A 14,871-nucleotide genomic window follows, 5' to 3' on the forward strand; every position below is an offset into this window, starting at 1 on the left:
TCTCCTGATTCCCCCACAAATTCCAAGGCATAATAATAACTGTCACTTTTTCAAAACTCAAGCTTGCAAAGTGCTTGTTATGTACTGTCTTAACTGAACTATATAGGATAAAAGCTGGTGCTTGCTCCAGGTCATATAGCCAATTGTGTCAAAGGTGAGATTCAAAACCAGGCCTTCCTAGCACCAGGCTTAGCATCTAATTCTATCCACTAACCCATTCAACACAAGACAGGATGTGGTAAAGACCACTGACATTCCAAGATGGCCCCATGGGGTTCTCAGTTCAGTGAACACTTATGAAGTGCCTACCAAATGTGTAGAATCCCATGCTGGTGGGACAGAATCTTGGTAAGACACATTCCCATAAAAGTCACCCACCATTTAGCATAGAATTTAGAGGCAAAAGGGAGATTAGAATTCATCTAGTCCAACCTTCTCATTTTGTGTAAGAAGAAACCTTGGCCCACAGAAAGGGCCAAGAGAAATTGGCCCATGGCCACAGAATTAGTAAATACCAAAATCAGAATTTGAATCCAGATCCTCTTACTAAGAATCTACTGCTCTGTCCAGTACCCAGAGTTACTTACTTTGGGCATAACAGCTTTGCAGAACTCATGGAGTTTTAAGGTGGCCCATCCAACTGATAGGCATAGGTCACAGGGCTTAAAAGAACAAGGAAGAGTCATAGGTCATAGGATCATAAATTTAGAGCTGGAAGAGTCCTCAAAGGCTATCTAGTCCTATCCCCTCACTTTATAGATTGAGGCTCAGAAAGGTTAATTCACACAAGTGGTAAGTAACAAAGGTAAAATTTTAATCCAGATCTCTGACTAAAAATCTAATGCTCTTTCCACTATACCACAAGGCCTCTTAGGCTATTTCCTTAGGGAACAAGCAGTTTGAACCTAAACTACTAGGGTGGGTAGCATGGTTTAAAATTGGGGGGTTGAATTCAATTCATTTAAACCCATCTTTATTGATCTCCCTAGGTTCCCTATAGGGTAGCTAGGAGGCACAGTGGATAGAATGCCAGACCATGAGTCAAGAAGACTCATCTTTCTAAGTTCAAATTCAGCCTGAGACACTTAGTAGTTGTGTGACCCTGAGTAAGTCACTTAACCCTGTTTTTTGGCTTCAGTTTCCTTATCTGTAAAATGAGCTGGAGAGAGAAATGGCAAACCTCTCCAGGATCTTTGCCAAGAAAACCCAAAATTGGGTCACCTGAAGTCAGACACAACTGAAATAACTGAAACACAACAAAAATGTTCCCTGTGCTCAGCCCTGGGCCTGGCTCTGCTTATGAGGGAAACCATGAAGAAGATCGAGACCCCTGCCATCTGGGGGAAACCAGGGACCTGTCCACAAAGCATTCACAATCTAGGAAACACAAAGGAGAATGGGCGCCTCTCCGACACCATCTACTAAGCCGTAGGGAGTTTAGGCTGTGTGCACATCAGCCAAATCCTGGATCCCAGAACTGAAGCCTGATGAGACCTTAATGGTCATCTAGGCTTTGTCGTATAAACAAGGAGCCGCAGGCTTTATTGGGTGAAAGGATTTGCCAGGAGGGTCATACAGGGTAGAAAATAGCAGAGACGAGATTTGATCCCAGTCGCCCTGTCAGTCAGTCCTTTCCTAAAGAACACGGGTCAGCCCTCAAGTTCATAAGAGAACCCCAGCTGGTGCCCAACTTCTGGTCCCTCCCAGGATGCCCTGGAATGGCCAAAGCCATTTGGCCAGCCTGGTGCCTTTCCCCCAGTGTGGGCTGGCAGCCACATGCAGGATGGAGAGGGCAGCTACCTCCGTCAGCAGAAATGCCCTGAGCTAACCAACAGGCAGTTGGAGCAGAGTCACATCCAGGATGATGACAGTCCTTGGCATAGCCCACTCACCCTCCTCCTCGGAGAGAGGGCATTATAAGGGTCTACAGACTAGCCTGGCCCAGGGCCCAGGCTCCCGAAGAGGGCATTATTGGGGGAGAACAAGCTGGTGGGATGAGGGCATGCTGAGCACCATTCTGGAAAGTCCCTTTGTAGCTGTTCAGGGCTTCAATCCAGTGCAGTTCAGGACCCCTAACATGGCCTGGGGTGAACAGAATTAGGAATCCAAGGACTGGCTTAGCCAGGGAGAGTTAGGAACAGATTGTCGGGTTTGGAGCTGGGAGGGATTCATCATTAAAGATCATCTGTTCCAATCCTATATTTTAAAGGAGAAGATGAAGACCAAAGAAGGGAAGGAAGGATCTTGGCTAAGCTCACAGGGGAAGTAATGAGTAGGGGTAGCTGGGTGGCACAACAGATAGAGCAGGGTTCAAATCTGATCTGAGATATTTCCTAGCTATGTGACCCTGAACAAGTCACTTAATCCCATTTGCCTAGCCTGTGCAGCCCTTCTGTCTTAGAACTGATGCTAAGACAGAAGGTAAGGGTTTTAGAGGCAAGGGAAGAACTAAGATTCAAACCCAGGACCTCTGGTGACAAAGACAACACTAATTCCCTAATTTGTGAGGTAACAGGGCTAGGAGGAAAACTTGGGGGCTGGAGGAGACTCCTGTCTTCCCTGAACACAGATCTATTTGTTGTCCACTTCCTGGGGGAGGGGGAGCCCAGAATGTGTCTATCAAGAAGAGGGTGACCGAGTACTCCAAAAGCTGTGTCCCCACATCACTGCCTCCTCTGCCATGCCCTCAAATCCAGAGCAAGCACCAAGAGAGTTAGCATTACAGCGACCCCTGGTGGTGTGTCATGCAATTTGGCCAACCACCTAGGCCAGGAGAATTCCAGAATGCCCAGAACAAAGTGAGGCCCTGCCATGGCAATGCTCAGAAGCAGAGGCCTCTGGGAATCAGTGGAGCCAGAGTCTCCATGGGTTCCCCAGGCAGGGTCCTTTTCCCATAGCCACTTCCCAGAATATCAGAGCAGGAATAGTCCTCAGAGATCATCTCCTCCTATTTGTACCTAAATAGGTTGTCATTCACAGCATCGCCAACAGATGGCTATGCAGCCTCCCATTTGGGAATCTCCAATGATGGGCAAACACTGCCCTCCCCAGGAAGCCCCTTCACTTCATTCGGAGACAGCCTAAGCTGTGAATTTTTCCTTATACTCAATTGAAACCTATTTCTCTGCAACTTCCATTACAATTCACCAAAAAAAAAAAAAGGAGGGAGACAGAGAAAGGCAACACTGGAATTCATGTCAGGAGATCTGGGTTCAAGTCCTGCCATTTTGGTTTTGTCACTTAGCCACCATGACCTTGGCCAAGTCCCTTCCTTTCTATGGAACTCAAATTCACCTCTGAAAATAAGGGGGTTGAACTAAATCATTTTTAAGGTCCCTTCTAGCTCTAATGAGAGGAGAAGAGGAAGGGAGTTAGGTCGTCAAACAGGCAAATGAATGAATAACAAAGAAAGGAATCTCCCTTCACTTCCCCATCACGGAGGGTTGGGTCTTGAACCTCCAAGCCTTGAGTGCCCTTACCAGTTTCATTAGAAGATTCTGTTGCTGTGCCCTTAATCCTTCTTGTCTTATTTAGACCCCACTTTAGCCTCTCCTTCCCTGCCCCTGGAACTGTGCGGGGTCTCTTGCTTGCATTTTTCTAGACTCTGACTTCCCAATCTGTCCAGTCAGTGGCTTTCAGCAGCAAGTTGAATAGACAGATCAAGCTGGATTTGCTAGGGCAAGGAGGCCTGGAGGGGAAAGAGGGCTGAGTGGAATGAAAAGGGAGATAGAAGCAGTAAATAACCAGACCTCCCCCCTTTTCTAGGCAGCCCATCAAAAGCCCAGACACTCAGCCTTGGGCAGCTCCAGGGAGTTGAGAATGCTGGGACTCCGATTGGCCTGCTCTGACCTCTAGACTCATTCCCATTCCCTTCTTCTCCATCTCTAAATCTGGGTTATTTAGTCTTCAAGTGTGAGCAGTCTTTCTCTTTCGTTTTTCATTATCTCCTCTCCCGGAGGGGCGAGGTCAGAGCTCACTGAGCACATTAGCATGCTCCCAAGGGCCTGCCTGCTGCCTTCCAGCTGATCCCGTACCCCAGCCTGTCTGCCCAGCTCTAAGACTCCCCTTAGCCAAGGCAAGTAATGAGACCCTCTCCTCCCTGGAGATTCAAAAAGGGCTAGCAACAGGTTAAAGCCACGAGCTGGGAGGGAGGGAGGGGGCACAAGAACTGCTTCAAGAGTAGCTGGAGAAAAACAAGGAGGGGAGGAGAGACAGAGGGAGACAGAGGGAGGGAGGGAAGGAGAGAAAAGGAGGGAAGGAAGGGAGGGAGGGAAGGAGAGAAGGAGAAAGGAAGGAAAATGAGAAAAATGAATGGCTAAATTGTCTTTATTTTTAGGCAGTGCCTAAAAGAGGAGTCCTAGTCCTAAAATAACTAGAAGAAAATAAACAGGATCTAAAGAAGTATCCCTTTTGGAGAACAAAGGGGCAAACTGATAAAGGTTAATGAATGGGATGATTTGCCTGGAATGACTGATCTATGTACACACATATATACACACATACATATGTATACATATATATATACATATACGTACACACATACATATGTATGTATATACCTAGAAGAACAAATGTGCCATAACATTTTTTTAAACATCAGAAGACCTGGATCTGAATTTTAGCTCTGCTCCTTGCTGTCTATGTGACCTTGGACAAGTCATTTCCTTTCCCTGAGCCTCAATTTCTCCATAAGCAAAAAAAAAAAAAAAAGAACTTATACCAGATGATCCCTAAAGTCCCTTCCCACCCTAAATCCTATAATAGTCAGAGCTGGGCCAGTTTCCAATCTCTCCACCCACTGCTACCCTTCCCAGTCCCCCAAAGCCAGGCATCTATCCTTTGCCCACATACATCCCCTACCAGTCCCTGTGAGTTTGGCAGTTTCTGCACGTAGAGAGCCTGGGGATGGACTGATTGATCTGTAACACTTAAAAAAATAATAATGGTTTGATCGTTACTGAGGATTAAAAGTAATCCTTTGGCCACAGCTATTGTGGGAACGTTATTCACGATTCAGTGAGTTGGCTGGGGACACCCTAAACCCCTGAAGGCGCTCCTTTCTTGAGAGCCAATTGCAAGGCAGAAACAGAGAGGGATGGATTCAGGAGTTATGTTGGGTGTACCCTAGGACCATCATGTCCTTGGTCTGTACTGGCACGGTAGAGACCGTCAAGTTCATCCCTCTGTTCCAAGTCATCTCTCTCTCTGTGTCTCTCTGTCTATGTCTCTGACTCTGTCTCTCTCTGTGTCTCTCTCTGTCTCTCTCTCTGTCTCTCTGTCTCTCTCTGTCTCTGTCTCTCTCTCTGTCTCTCCCTCTCTCTCTCTCTCTGTCTCTGTCTCTCTCTGTGTGTCTCTCTGTCTCTGTCTCTCTGTCTCTCTCTGTCTCTCTCACTTTCTCTCTGTCTCTGTCTCTGTGTGTGTGTCTCTCTCTCTGTCTCTGTCTCTGTGTCTCTCTCTGTCTCTCTGTGTGTCTCTCTCTCTTCTTTCCTCCCTGCCTGTCTCTCTCCCTCCCTCTTTCTCTCTTCTTTCCTCCCTCCGTGTGTGTGTCTCTTTCTCACGCGCACACACACACATACACACGTGCACATACACACACTAATGAGATCACATCTAAAGCATCAAATCTTAAGCTTTCTAAGAGACTGTAGAGCACAGATATCTCAAGGGCTCTTCTGAGATAAGTTTTCCCATTTTCCTACAAGTCAGCACAAAGCCCTCCTTGGACACAGTAGGTCTCTGTATTCCATAGGTATTCAATAGATGTTTGTAGAATTGAGCTCAATTTGTGAGTCTCAGCCTCTCTTACCTGCTTTCTGGTTTACTTGTGCTGAATGTTTAAACTCAAGCAGGCTTTCCCAACATTTCTTGGTGTCTTTATCCATCCACCTCTTACTTCTTTCTCTCTGCAAACTAACAGCTCAATCAGTATTTCTGGCTTTGGATCTGAGGAGGGAGTAGATCATCCCCTAACAGGATGATACCAAGCGTGGTGACATGCTAGATCTGAATGCATGCTCCTACTCTTCTTTCTCTTCCTTCCCTCCTTCCTTTCTTCCCTTCTTCCCTCCCTTCCTTATTTCCTCCCTCCCTCCCAGAAACATTGACTGAGCCTTTGCTCTGGGCAATACCCTGTGCTACACATAGAGGGAAAATAAAAGAAAGATAAGAGATTGCCCTGTAGGAGCTTCCTTCTAATAATCGAATAAGACATCAACCCAGATAATAAGTGCTTCTGAGAGGTACACAGTGTTCTGTGAAGACTGATGGGGTCATGGTAGGGGTAGGGCAAATCAAGAAAGGCTTCATTGAAGAAGTGGTATTTTTTGTTCTTTAAAAGGTAAGAATTCAGCAGGCAAAGAGAGGGAAATATTTCAAACAAGTAATCAATAATCATTAAGAGCCTACTATGTGCCAGGCACTATGCTAAGAACTAGGGATACAAAAAGAGACAATAGGCAGTCCCTGCCCATAAGGAGCTTACAGTCTAATGGGAGAGCCACCATGCAAACAAATATATACAAAGCAAGCTATATACAGGGGAAAGAGGAAATTCAGGGTCCAGAGGAACTGTCCAATTGTCTACTTGGAATACACAGAAGTGAAATAACATTATATAAGACAAGACAGGTAGTGTGGCACCGGACTGGAGAGGCCTTTAATGCCAGGTCCTTTCCTCCTTTCCTCAGGAGGCAATAGGGAATAATTACAAGAAGAATCTTGAACAACCATGATGTAATTATATAGCTATTTGTAAAAAATATTATTCTGGCAACAGTATTAAAGCTGGGTTGGAACAGGGTGGGGCAGAGGAGAGAATAGGGAGAAAGGAGAGTCAGGAAGTCCTACAAGGAGGCTATAGGATAGTCCAGGATGCAGAGACAAGGGCATGAGGCAGTAGGATCAGAGAACAAGAGAGGATTACAGAGATATTTTGGAAACAGAATCAACTGTACCTAAGAAATTACTGGATATGAATGGAAGAGAAGGGAAAATCTAAAATAAAAATTCCGAGGATATGAATATGAGAGTTTGGGTTAATGATGATAGCATAGACAAAAAGGATGAAGTAAGAAGAAAGATTAGCTAAAGTATTTTAGGGGAAAATATAAGGAGCCAAATTTTGGACAGCAATGGCAGATGGGGTTGAAAGAACCAACCCTGAGTTCTTGCTACTCTCTCGGGCACTGCTACTTAGGCTGTCTGGTCAGTGCCTGTGACTTCCTGTTGGAATGGAACCAGAAGGTCTATACCAAGTGATTCCAGTGGTCAGAGAACGGTGTGAATTGGTTCAAAGGCCTAGAACTGGTTCTTTTATGGGCCAGTTCTGCTGCTGTCTTGACCAGACTCATAGCTAACCTTGGACCCAGACTGAATCTTAATCTTGATCACAAAATCAGCCCTAGCCATGGACAGAGACTGCCCTCTGACCTCAGCCTGGCCTCCCCACTTGTCCACACTGAATCCAAACCTCCACTAGTCATATGAAAAATCCTGTCCATCCAAATATCTGGCTGAGGGAGTATGGACAGCTCAGTGTGACTTGTCCCCACTGCTGCCAATGGCACTATGAGCCAGAAAAGCAAAACATAGCCAAACTAGGCATCCTATAGCCTAGTTCTAATAAAGGGTCTCTGCCTCTGGGTGTTAGGGACCAATGGCTAAGTCTTCATGGATTCCATGGCAAATATAGAGTCTTGAGATTTGTTCATTGGGGAGGGGGGGTTCCCATGATGAGACTGAATTAAAACAAGGGCCAGGTCTCAGAGAGCATCTTTCCTCAACCTAAGTGAATCTTCTAGGGGCCACTCAACTGGGAATCTCCAATCCCTGTCCTTTTGTGGGTTTGGAGGGAAGTTCCTCTCTAGCTTCCAGCTATAGGGCTGGTCCCTGGATTTAATTGACTGACCAACACAGAATTGACCCATAACAAAAGTCTCTGGCCTCCTGCCATGACTGCCTCCTCTTTGCACTGGACAGTCACTCACCCTCTTTTTTGACTTTTCTTAAACCTTCCACCACAATACTCAAAGCTACTCCCATATAAGGAAACTGTGTCCAAGAAACCCCAATGATCTCTTTTTTTTTTCTTAAACCTTTACCTTCCATCTTAGAATCAATGCTATAGATTGGTTATAAGGCAGAAGAGCAGTAAGGGCTAGGCAATGGGAGTTAAGTGACTTTCCCAAGGTCACAAAGCTAAGAAGTATCTGAGGCCAGATTTGAACTGATCTTAGTTCAGGATCTCATCACCTTTTGCCTCGACTATTAAAATAGCTTCCTAAGGGAGCAGCTAGGTGACTCAGTGGATAAACAGCCAGGCCCAGTGCCAGGAGAAAGGGTGAGTTTTAAGGGAAAGTAAAAGGTAAACTCAAAAGAGAATGTATTTTAAATGCCCTGCACATTCAGAATCACCATGCAAATGGTAGTTTTGATCATAATGAGAGCTAGCAACCCAGGGATTTGTCAGGAGAGTCTCAAGCATCTGGAGGTATGAATTAAAGGAAAGTAATCAATAAGAAAAATCAAGGATTTAGCAGGTTAAGATTAGGATTTCTGCCTCGATCTTCCCAGCCTCCTCTCCTGGAACTCCCTTATCCACACACTCAGCTCCAGCCACATCTCTGGGCCTCAGTTTCCCCATCTGTAAAATGATGGGTTGGACTAAAACATCTCTAAGGCCTTTTCCTGCGCTAAAGGTTATGGTCCTTAATGTGCCCCACTTACGTATATTAGTTTAGTGAGCTGCCAGTGAGCAATTTATTTTATCAATATTCTACCAGCACCTTCTCTGCAGTCCTGGAGATTGGTCTGGGGCACTAAGGGGTTAAATGACTTGCCTGGATTCACAGAGCTATTATTTCTCAGAAGTGGTCCTTGAACCCAGATCTTCCTAACTCCCAGGCCTGCTTTTTATGCCTTGTGCTATGTTGCCCATTCCCCCAACTACATTGTTCAAATTCCATCCTCTATCCCCGTACTCGTATTGTCCTTCCATCTTCCCCTCTGTCTCTCTGAATTTTATCCACCCTTCAGGGTCCAAATAAAATCCTACCTCTTCCAGGAAGTTCCCCCTAACTACTCAGACCAGCAGGAAGCTCATCCTTCTCTAAGCTCCTCCAGCTCTTATTGTCTATAAAGACACATTTGGCAATTAATCACAAACCCATAAGGCCTCAGGGCATCTCCCCTGTGGTCTTGAACTGCTATTTTAATCCTTTATTATTATTTAACCTTTCATATATTCAGATCCTGTCTCCCCAGCCAGGCTGTGGGCCCCTGGGGACCAGTCCTTGGCTCAGGGCTCTACCCACATAAGGGATCAGTCAATGTTTGTGGAATTGATTTGGGTTTGATTTGAGCACAGCTGGGAAAGTGACTCATAGACGTGAAGAATGTCAGAGCTAGTAGAGATTTTAAAGATCATCAAATCCAATACTTTTATTTTACATGTGAAAAAAAAAATGAGACCCGGAGATATTGACTTGCCCATACTAAGAAGCAAAGTTAGAGTGGAACCCAAGCAAGAATGTGCCAATAAATGTTCAATCATTAGCCTTCTGGGGGGGAAATTGTGAGTGCAACACACTTTTCCATTTAACCTGTATTAACATTTTCTCTGTCTCACCATCACAAGTCTATACAATCAACAAAGCAATCAGTCCAACCCCAACCTGTAGCATTTTCCATTTCCAAGGTGTAAATGCTCACACTGAAAAATTTAACAATCAGCTCTTTCAGTCTGTTCCAGCATACCTCTGAACTCCAGTCTTCCTTCTACATCTCACTGGATGCCATGGCATAAGAGAGAGCTGTAAGGAGTCTCATCAAACCCAACCCCCTCCTTTTTTAAACCCTAATCTTCTGTCTTAGAATCAATTCAAAGTATCAGTTCCAAGGCAGAAGTCTGATAAGGGCTAGGCAACTGGAGTTAAGTGACTTGCCCAGGATCACACAGCTAGGAAGTATCTGAGATCATATTTGAACCCAGGACCTCTCATCTCCAGACCTGGCTATCTGTCCACTGAGCCACCCAGCTGCCCCATCAACCCCCTCATTTTACAGTTAGGAAAACTGAGTCTTATATCAGTTACTGACACACTGCAAATAAGCACATACCCAATTTCTATCTTCACATCCAGCTCATTGCCCTGTAAAGGAAAGATTCTGCTTAAGTGTGGAGTCCATGGATGGAACAGCCATTTGGGGTGTGTAGGAGCTACCCAGTGTTGCCACCCCAATCACTTAGTCACATGGTTGTAGGAAGATTAAGAGAGAGGTCAATAAGGGAACAGCAGGTAAGACAGAATGAAATTTAGATGATGAACCAGATTCCTTGGATTTGTTTTTTGACATACAATAAAGGCTGGAGGAGGGGGCAGCTGGGTAGCTCAGTGGATTGAGAGCCAGGCCTAGAGATGGGAGGTCCTAGGTTCAAATCTGGCCTCAGCCACTTCCTAGCTGTGTGACCCTGGGCAAGTCACTTGACCCCCATTACCTAGCCCTTACCACTCTTCTGCCTTGGAGCCAATACACGGTATTGATTCCAAGATGGAAGGTAAGGGTTAAAAAAAAAAAGACTGCAGGAGCTTAGAGGAGGGGCTACAGGTCTGAGTATTTGGAGGGGAAGGGGGCATCCAGGAAGAACCGGAGAAAGACGAGGACTCTGTGACCATGCCATCTATCTGGAATTTGCTGAGCTGGACTATAAGACTCTTCAAACAGAAGTCAAGTGGCTTCTTCCCCTCTAAATGACAGCTGTGTGTGATGTTATATGCAGAAGGAGGACTAGAAGAGAATTCAGAGTCAAGGCCGCGTTCCCCAATCAACTATGGGACATTCCTTTAGCTATATTCCTTACGATGCCCTGTGTAATGGACTAAAGGCATAAAGAAATAAAGATGATTCCGACCCAGAGACTCTCAGTTAGTGCATCCCCTTTTGTTGACTGGGGGGTGAAAAGTAAATAAAAGCATAAAACCATAACCGTGAAGCAAAGAAGAATTTAAGGGGAAAGGAGAGGCCTAGGGCAAAGTGCTAGGAGGAATTTTTGGAGGTATAAATTGATTTGGGGGACGGGAAAGAATTAAAGATTTCCTAGAAAGAGTGACATCTCAAAAGGGTGGGATCTCGAAGGAGTGTCTGGAACTCTGTAGAGTGGAACTCCATTGGAGAATGTCAGGAGTAGCCTTAAAACTCTGGCATACATTCTTGGTCCTAAGCTTCTGGAGGGTAGAGAAGTCCAGGCCCAAAGCACAGACAAGAGGGCCACTGGGAGAAGTTCAAAGGGCCATGCATCATGGCCAGACTGAGGTACACAGCGAACCCCAAGCCCCCTAGAGATGAATCTGGCCAGCTTTGTCTCCATTGGGCAGCCCCATCTTGCCTGGGCACCCACACCTAGATAAATTCCTCATGAAGAACCTAGGGGGTCAGGAAGAGGAGAGGAGGGAGTGAGGGGTCTGGGATAGAGTACAGCCAGTGCAATCTTTCAGAAAGAGGGATATCACAGAATTCCATAGATGGCACAGTGGACTTCCTAGCTGTATGACTCTGGACAAGTCACTTAACCTCTGTCTACTTCATTTTCCCATCTGTAAAATGGGGATAATAATAGCACCTACCTCCCAGAATTTTTTGTGAGGATAAAATGTGGTCATGTTTGTAAAGCAAATGCTAGCTATTATTATTTCTGGGGCATTTCATTCAACCAGGGGAGGTCTGGTAGAGAGCATCGTGGCTACAGTTGGTGCCTTTCATCCTTGTAGGTCTAACCATTCCCTTTATTCTTTCTGTCTCAGAGACTGGCTGACGCTGCAGAGAGATTCCAGAAGGCCCATCGTTGGCAAGACAACATCAGGGTAAGTAAGGGCTTTGTGGTCCCCTAACCCACCTCCCACCTCCCTCATCTCCAAATACTTTCAAAGAATTCTAGTTTTCTTTTTTCCGAGGACTGAATTAGGGGAGAGCAAAGCGCTGCCAAGCCTTGCAAAGGCCCTTGTGGAAATCAACATGAATCAGTTTGTGAGGAGCACATGTTTTGTTTGGGCACAGATGAGAGCTACAAAGAGGTTTAAGTCTGCTCTCCCTCTGATGCTGTGTCCACCGATAATTCCCAGAGCCAAAACAAAGCCCATGTATGCCTTAGGCAAGGTTTGAAAATTGCCTCAAAATACACACACACACACACACACACACACACACACACACACACACACACACACACACACACACACACACACACACAGTGTTACCTACTGTCCACAGAAGACTTTGTACCCTTGTATGAACGCGTGATCTACCACAAGATCAATCCCTTCAACCCACAGTGGAATTTTCTTACCATTTATTTACTTCTTAAATGTTTTCAGACACTCAAATGGGTCTGCAGTCTCATCCTCGTGGATATTCCCTCCAACAACAGGCAGGTTCCAGCTCTTCCAAAGCCTACCTGTCCATCTGGTGTGATGCTTGTCCTTGTCCTCCCACAGGACTAACCCATGAAAGCCACCCCACAGGCTGGGGGGTGGGAAAGGGGGCAGAGTCTCCTTAGAGTTCTCCTGACATCCTGAGGGTACTTATAGAAAGTATTTTGAAGAGGGCAAATATTTTCTTTTTTCTAATTTTTTTTCTTTTGCATATATATATATATATATAGTTACAATAATCACATTATTTCCCTCCCCCCACTCCCCCCACCCATTCTGCAGCCAACGTGCAATTTCATTGGGTATTACTTGTGTCTTTGATCAGAACCTATTTCCATGTTGTTGGTGTTTGCATTAGGATGTTCATTTAGAGTCTTCATCCCCAACCATATCCCTTCAACCCATGTATTCAAGCAGTTGTTTTTCTTCAGTGTTTTTACTCCCGCAGTTTTTCCTCTGGATGTGGATAGTGGTTTTTCTCGAGTAGATTCCTCCAAGTTGTTCAGGATCACTGCACTGAAGAGGGCAAATATTTTCAAAGAAATCTAGTTTCCTGTTTTCCAAGGACTGAACTAAGGGATAGCAAAGTACTGCCAAGGGCTAAGTGGCTCAGTAGATAGAGAGCCAGGTCTAGAGATGGGAGGTCCTGGGTTCAACTTTGGCCTCAGATTCTTCCTAGTTGTGTGACTCTGGGCAAGTCATTTAACCCCCCCCCATTGCCTAGCCCTTGCAGCTCTTCTGCCTTGGAACCAATATATGATATTGATTCTAAGATAGAAAATATGGGTTTTAAAATTTTTTTAAGTTAATTAAAAATTTTTAAAGATTTTTTTAAGTGGAAGGAGAGGGCAGCTAGCTAGCACAGTGGATAGAATGCCAGGACTGGAATTCAGAGGACTTGGGCATCACCTACTTCCTAACTTTGTGACCCTAGGCAAGTCACCTAACCCCATTTCCCCAACTTTTGCCCTTCTGAATTAAAGTTGTTACTGAAACAGAAGGTAAGAGTTTAGAGAAAAAGGTGGGGAGTGGAACAGAGAGAGGGGCAGACGGATTAGATACTGGTACAAGTTCAGAGTTGGAGGATCAGAGATAAATTTGGGTTGTGTCACCTTAGCATTATGGATTTAATCTGGAAGGGAACCCCTCATCCAAGCCCAAACCTTCACATCATAGTTGAGAAAAGGCTAGTGTCCATTTCAAAGGCAGGATTAGAATTTAGGTCTTTGGACCCTGGAGCCAGGGCTCTTTCCACTTTCCCAAAGGCAATTCTTTGACATTTCCCAGAATTGTCTGAGATCTCTTTCCATAGGGTTTGAAGCACAGGAGATTGGGTTATGCCTTTCTGTTATGGGGAACAGGAGTTGATCTGCCTCATGCATCCTAGGACCATCTCCCAGGCACCAAACAACCCCAACCTCTACCCTCTTCCCCCTACCCACATGTCCTCTACCTCAGGTCGGAGCATGTCCTTTTGAGGGAAGAGAGAGACTGGCAGTGAAGCTGCTATTATAACAATTGCATTTGACTTTGTAATCAGGGCCCCAGAGAAGCTCCACAGGGAGTCCTGCAGTTCTGCCTAGGAAATGGTCTCAAATTATAACAGAAACACAAAAGGGAGACAAAAACTGTTTTCCTTTCAGGGTTCAGGGAGGCCAAGTTTGTGGAAACTCCATCACTGGACCCCACTGTGTGGCAGGCATAGCCTGAGCTAAGTGCAGAGAAGAAGAGAGGCAATGGGATTTTTTTCCTATTCATTGATATTTCAGCATTCAGAAATCCTCTAGAACACAGTCTGGGTCATGCTCAACTTGGTAGAGCTGAATCCCAAAGTTCATTTGTAAACCACAGTGCTCATGTTCCCAGGCTAGGCAGCATCCTTGGTTCCTCCATAGCAACTTCATTTTGTCTCAGTTCTTGGCCAAAAGAAGAAGTGGAGGGGCAGCGAGGTAGTACAGTGCATAGAGCACCAGGAATGGAGTCAGAAGGACCTACGTTCAAATCTGGTCTCACTCACTTCCTAGGTGTGTGACCCTGGGCAAGTCACTTAACCCTGTGTCTAACCCTTGCCCTTCTGTCTTAGAGTTGTTGCTAAAACAGAAAGTGAGGGAAAGAAGAGGAGGATAAATAGGAATTAAGCAGTGGACTACAAGAGAAAAATAAAAAATTCATGGGAACTTGAAATAATTCATACCAAGATCTCATGGTCCCTCAATTGTCCTAGAAGATTGAATGTCAAAAGATCTCTTAATTCAAGTTAATCTCTCACTGGATAAAGGTGGTACTCTTTCTCCTCTTCCTCCTCTTCCTCCCATTACATTTATTTACTTAATCTGTCAGTCAAATATTTAGTAAGTTCCTACTGTGTGCTAGACATTGTGCTAGATGCAAAGGAAACAAATATGAAATCTACTTCTTTTCTTTTGAAAACCCTTCACCTTCCATC

The 14,871-nt window shown here is 45.1% G+C and overlaps 1 protein-coding gene across 2 annotated transcripts in view; it reads left to right on the forward strand.

Moving 5' to 3' along the window:
- Positions 1 to 14,871, forward strand: part of CACNA2D2 (calcium voltage-gated channel auxiliary subunit alpha2delta 2) — a 452,436-nt gene that overhangs the window by 364,469 nt on the left and 73,096 nt on the right. For both annotated transcript variants that reach the window (XM_056805022.1, XM_056805023.1), the window contains exon 4: positions 11,799 to 11,858. In XM_056805022.1, the coding sequence (XP_056661000.1) occupies positions 11,799 to 11,858 (60 nt within the window). The remainder of the gene's footprint in view (positions 1 to 11,798; positions 11,859 to 14,871) is intronic.

This window comes from Monodelphis domestica, chromosome 7 (genome assembly GCF_027887165.1).
Source record: "Monodelphis domestica isolate mMonDom1 chromosome 7, mMonDom1.pri, whole genome shotgun sequence".
NCBI lineage: Eukaryota > Metazoa > Chordata > Mammalia > Didelphimorphia > Didelphidae > Monodelphis > Monodelphis domestica.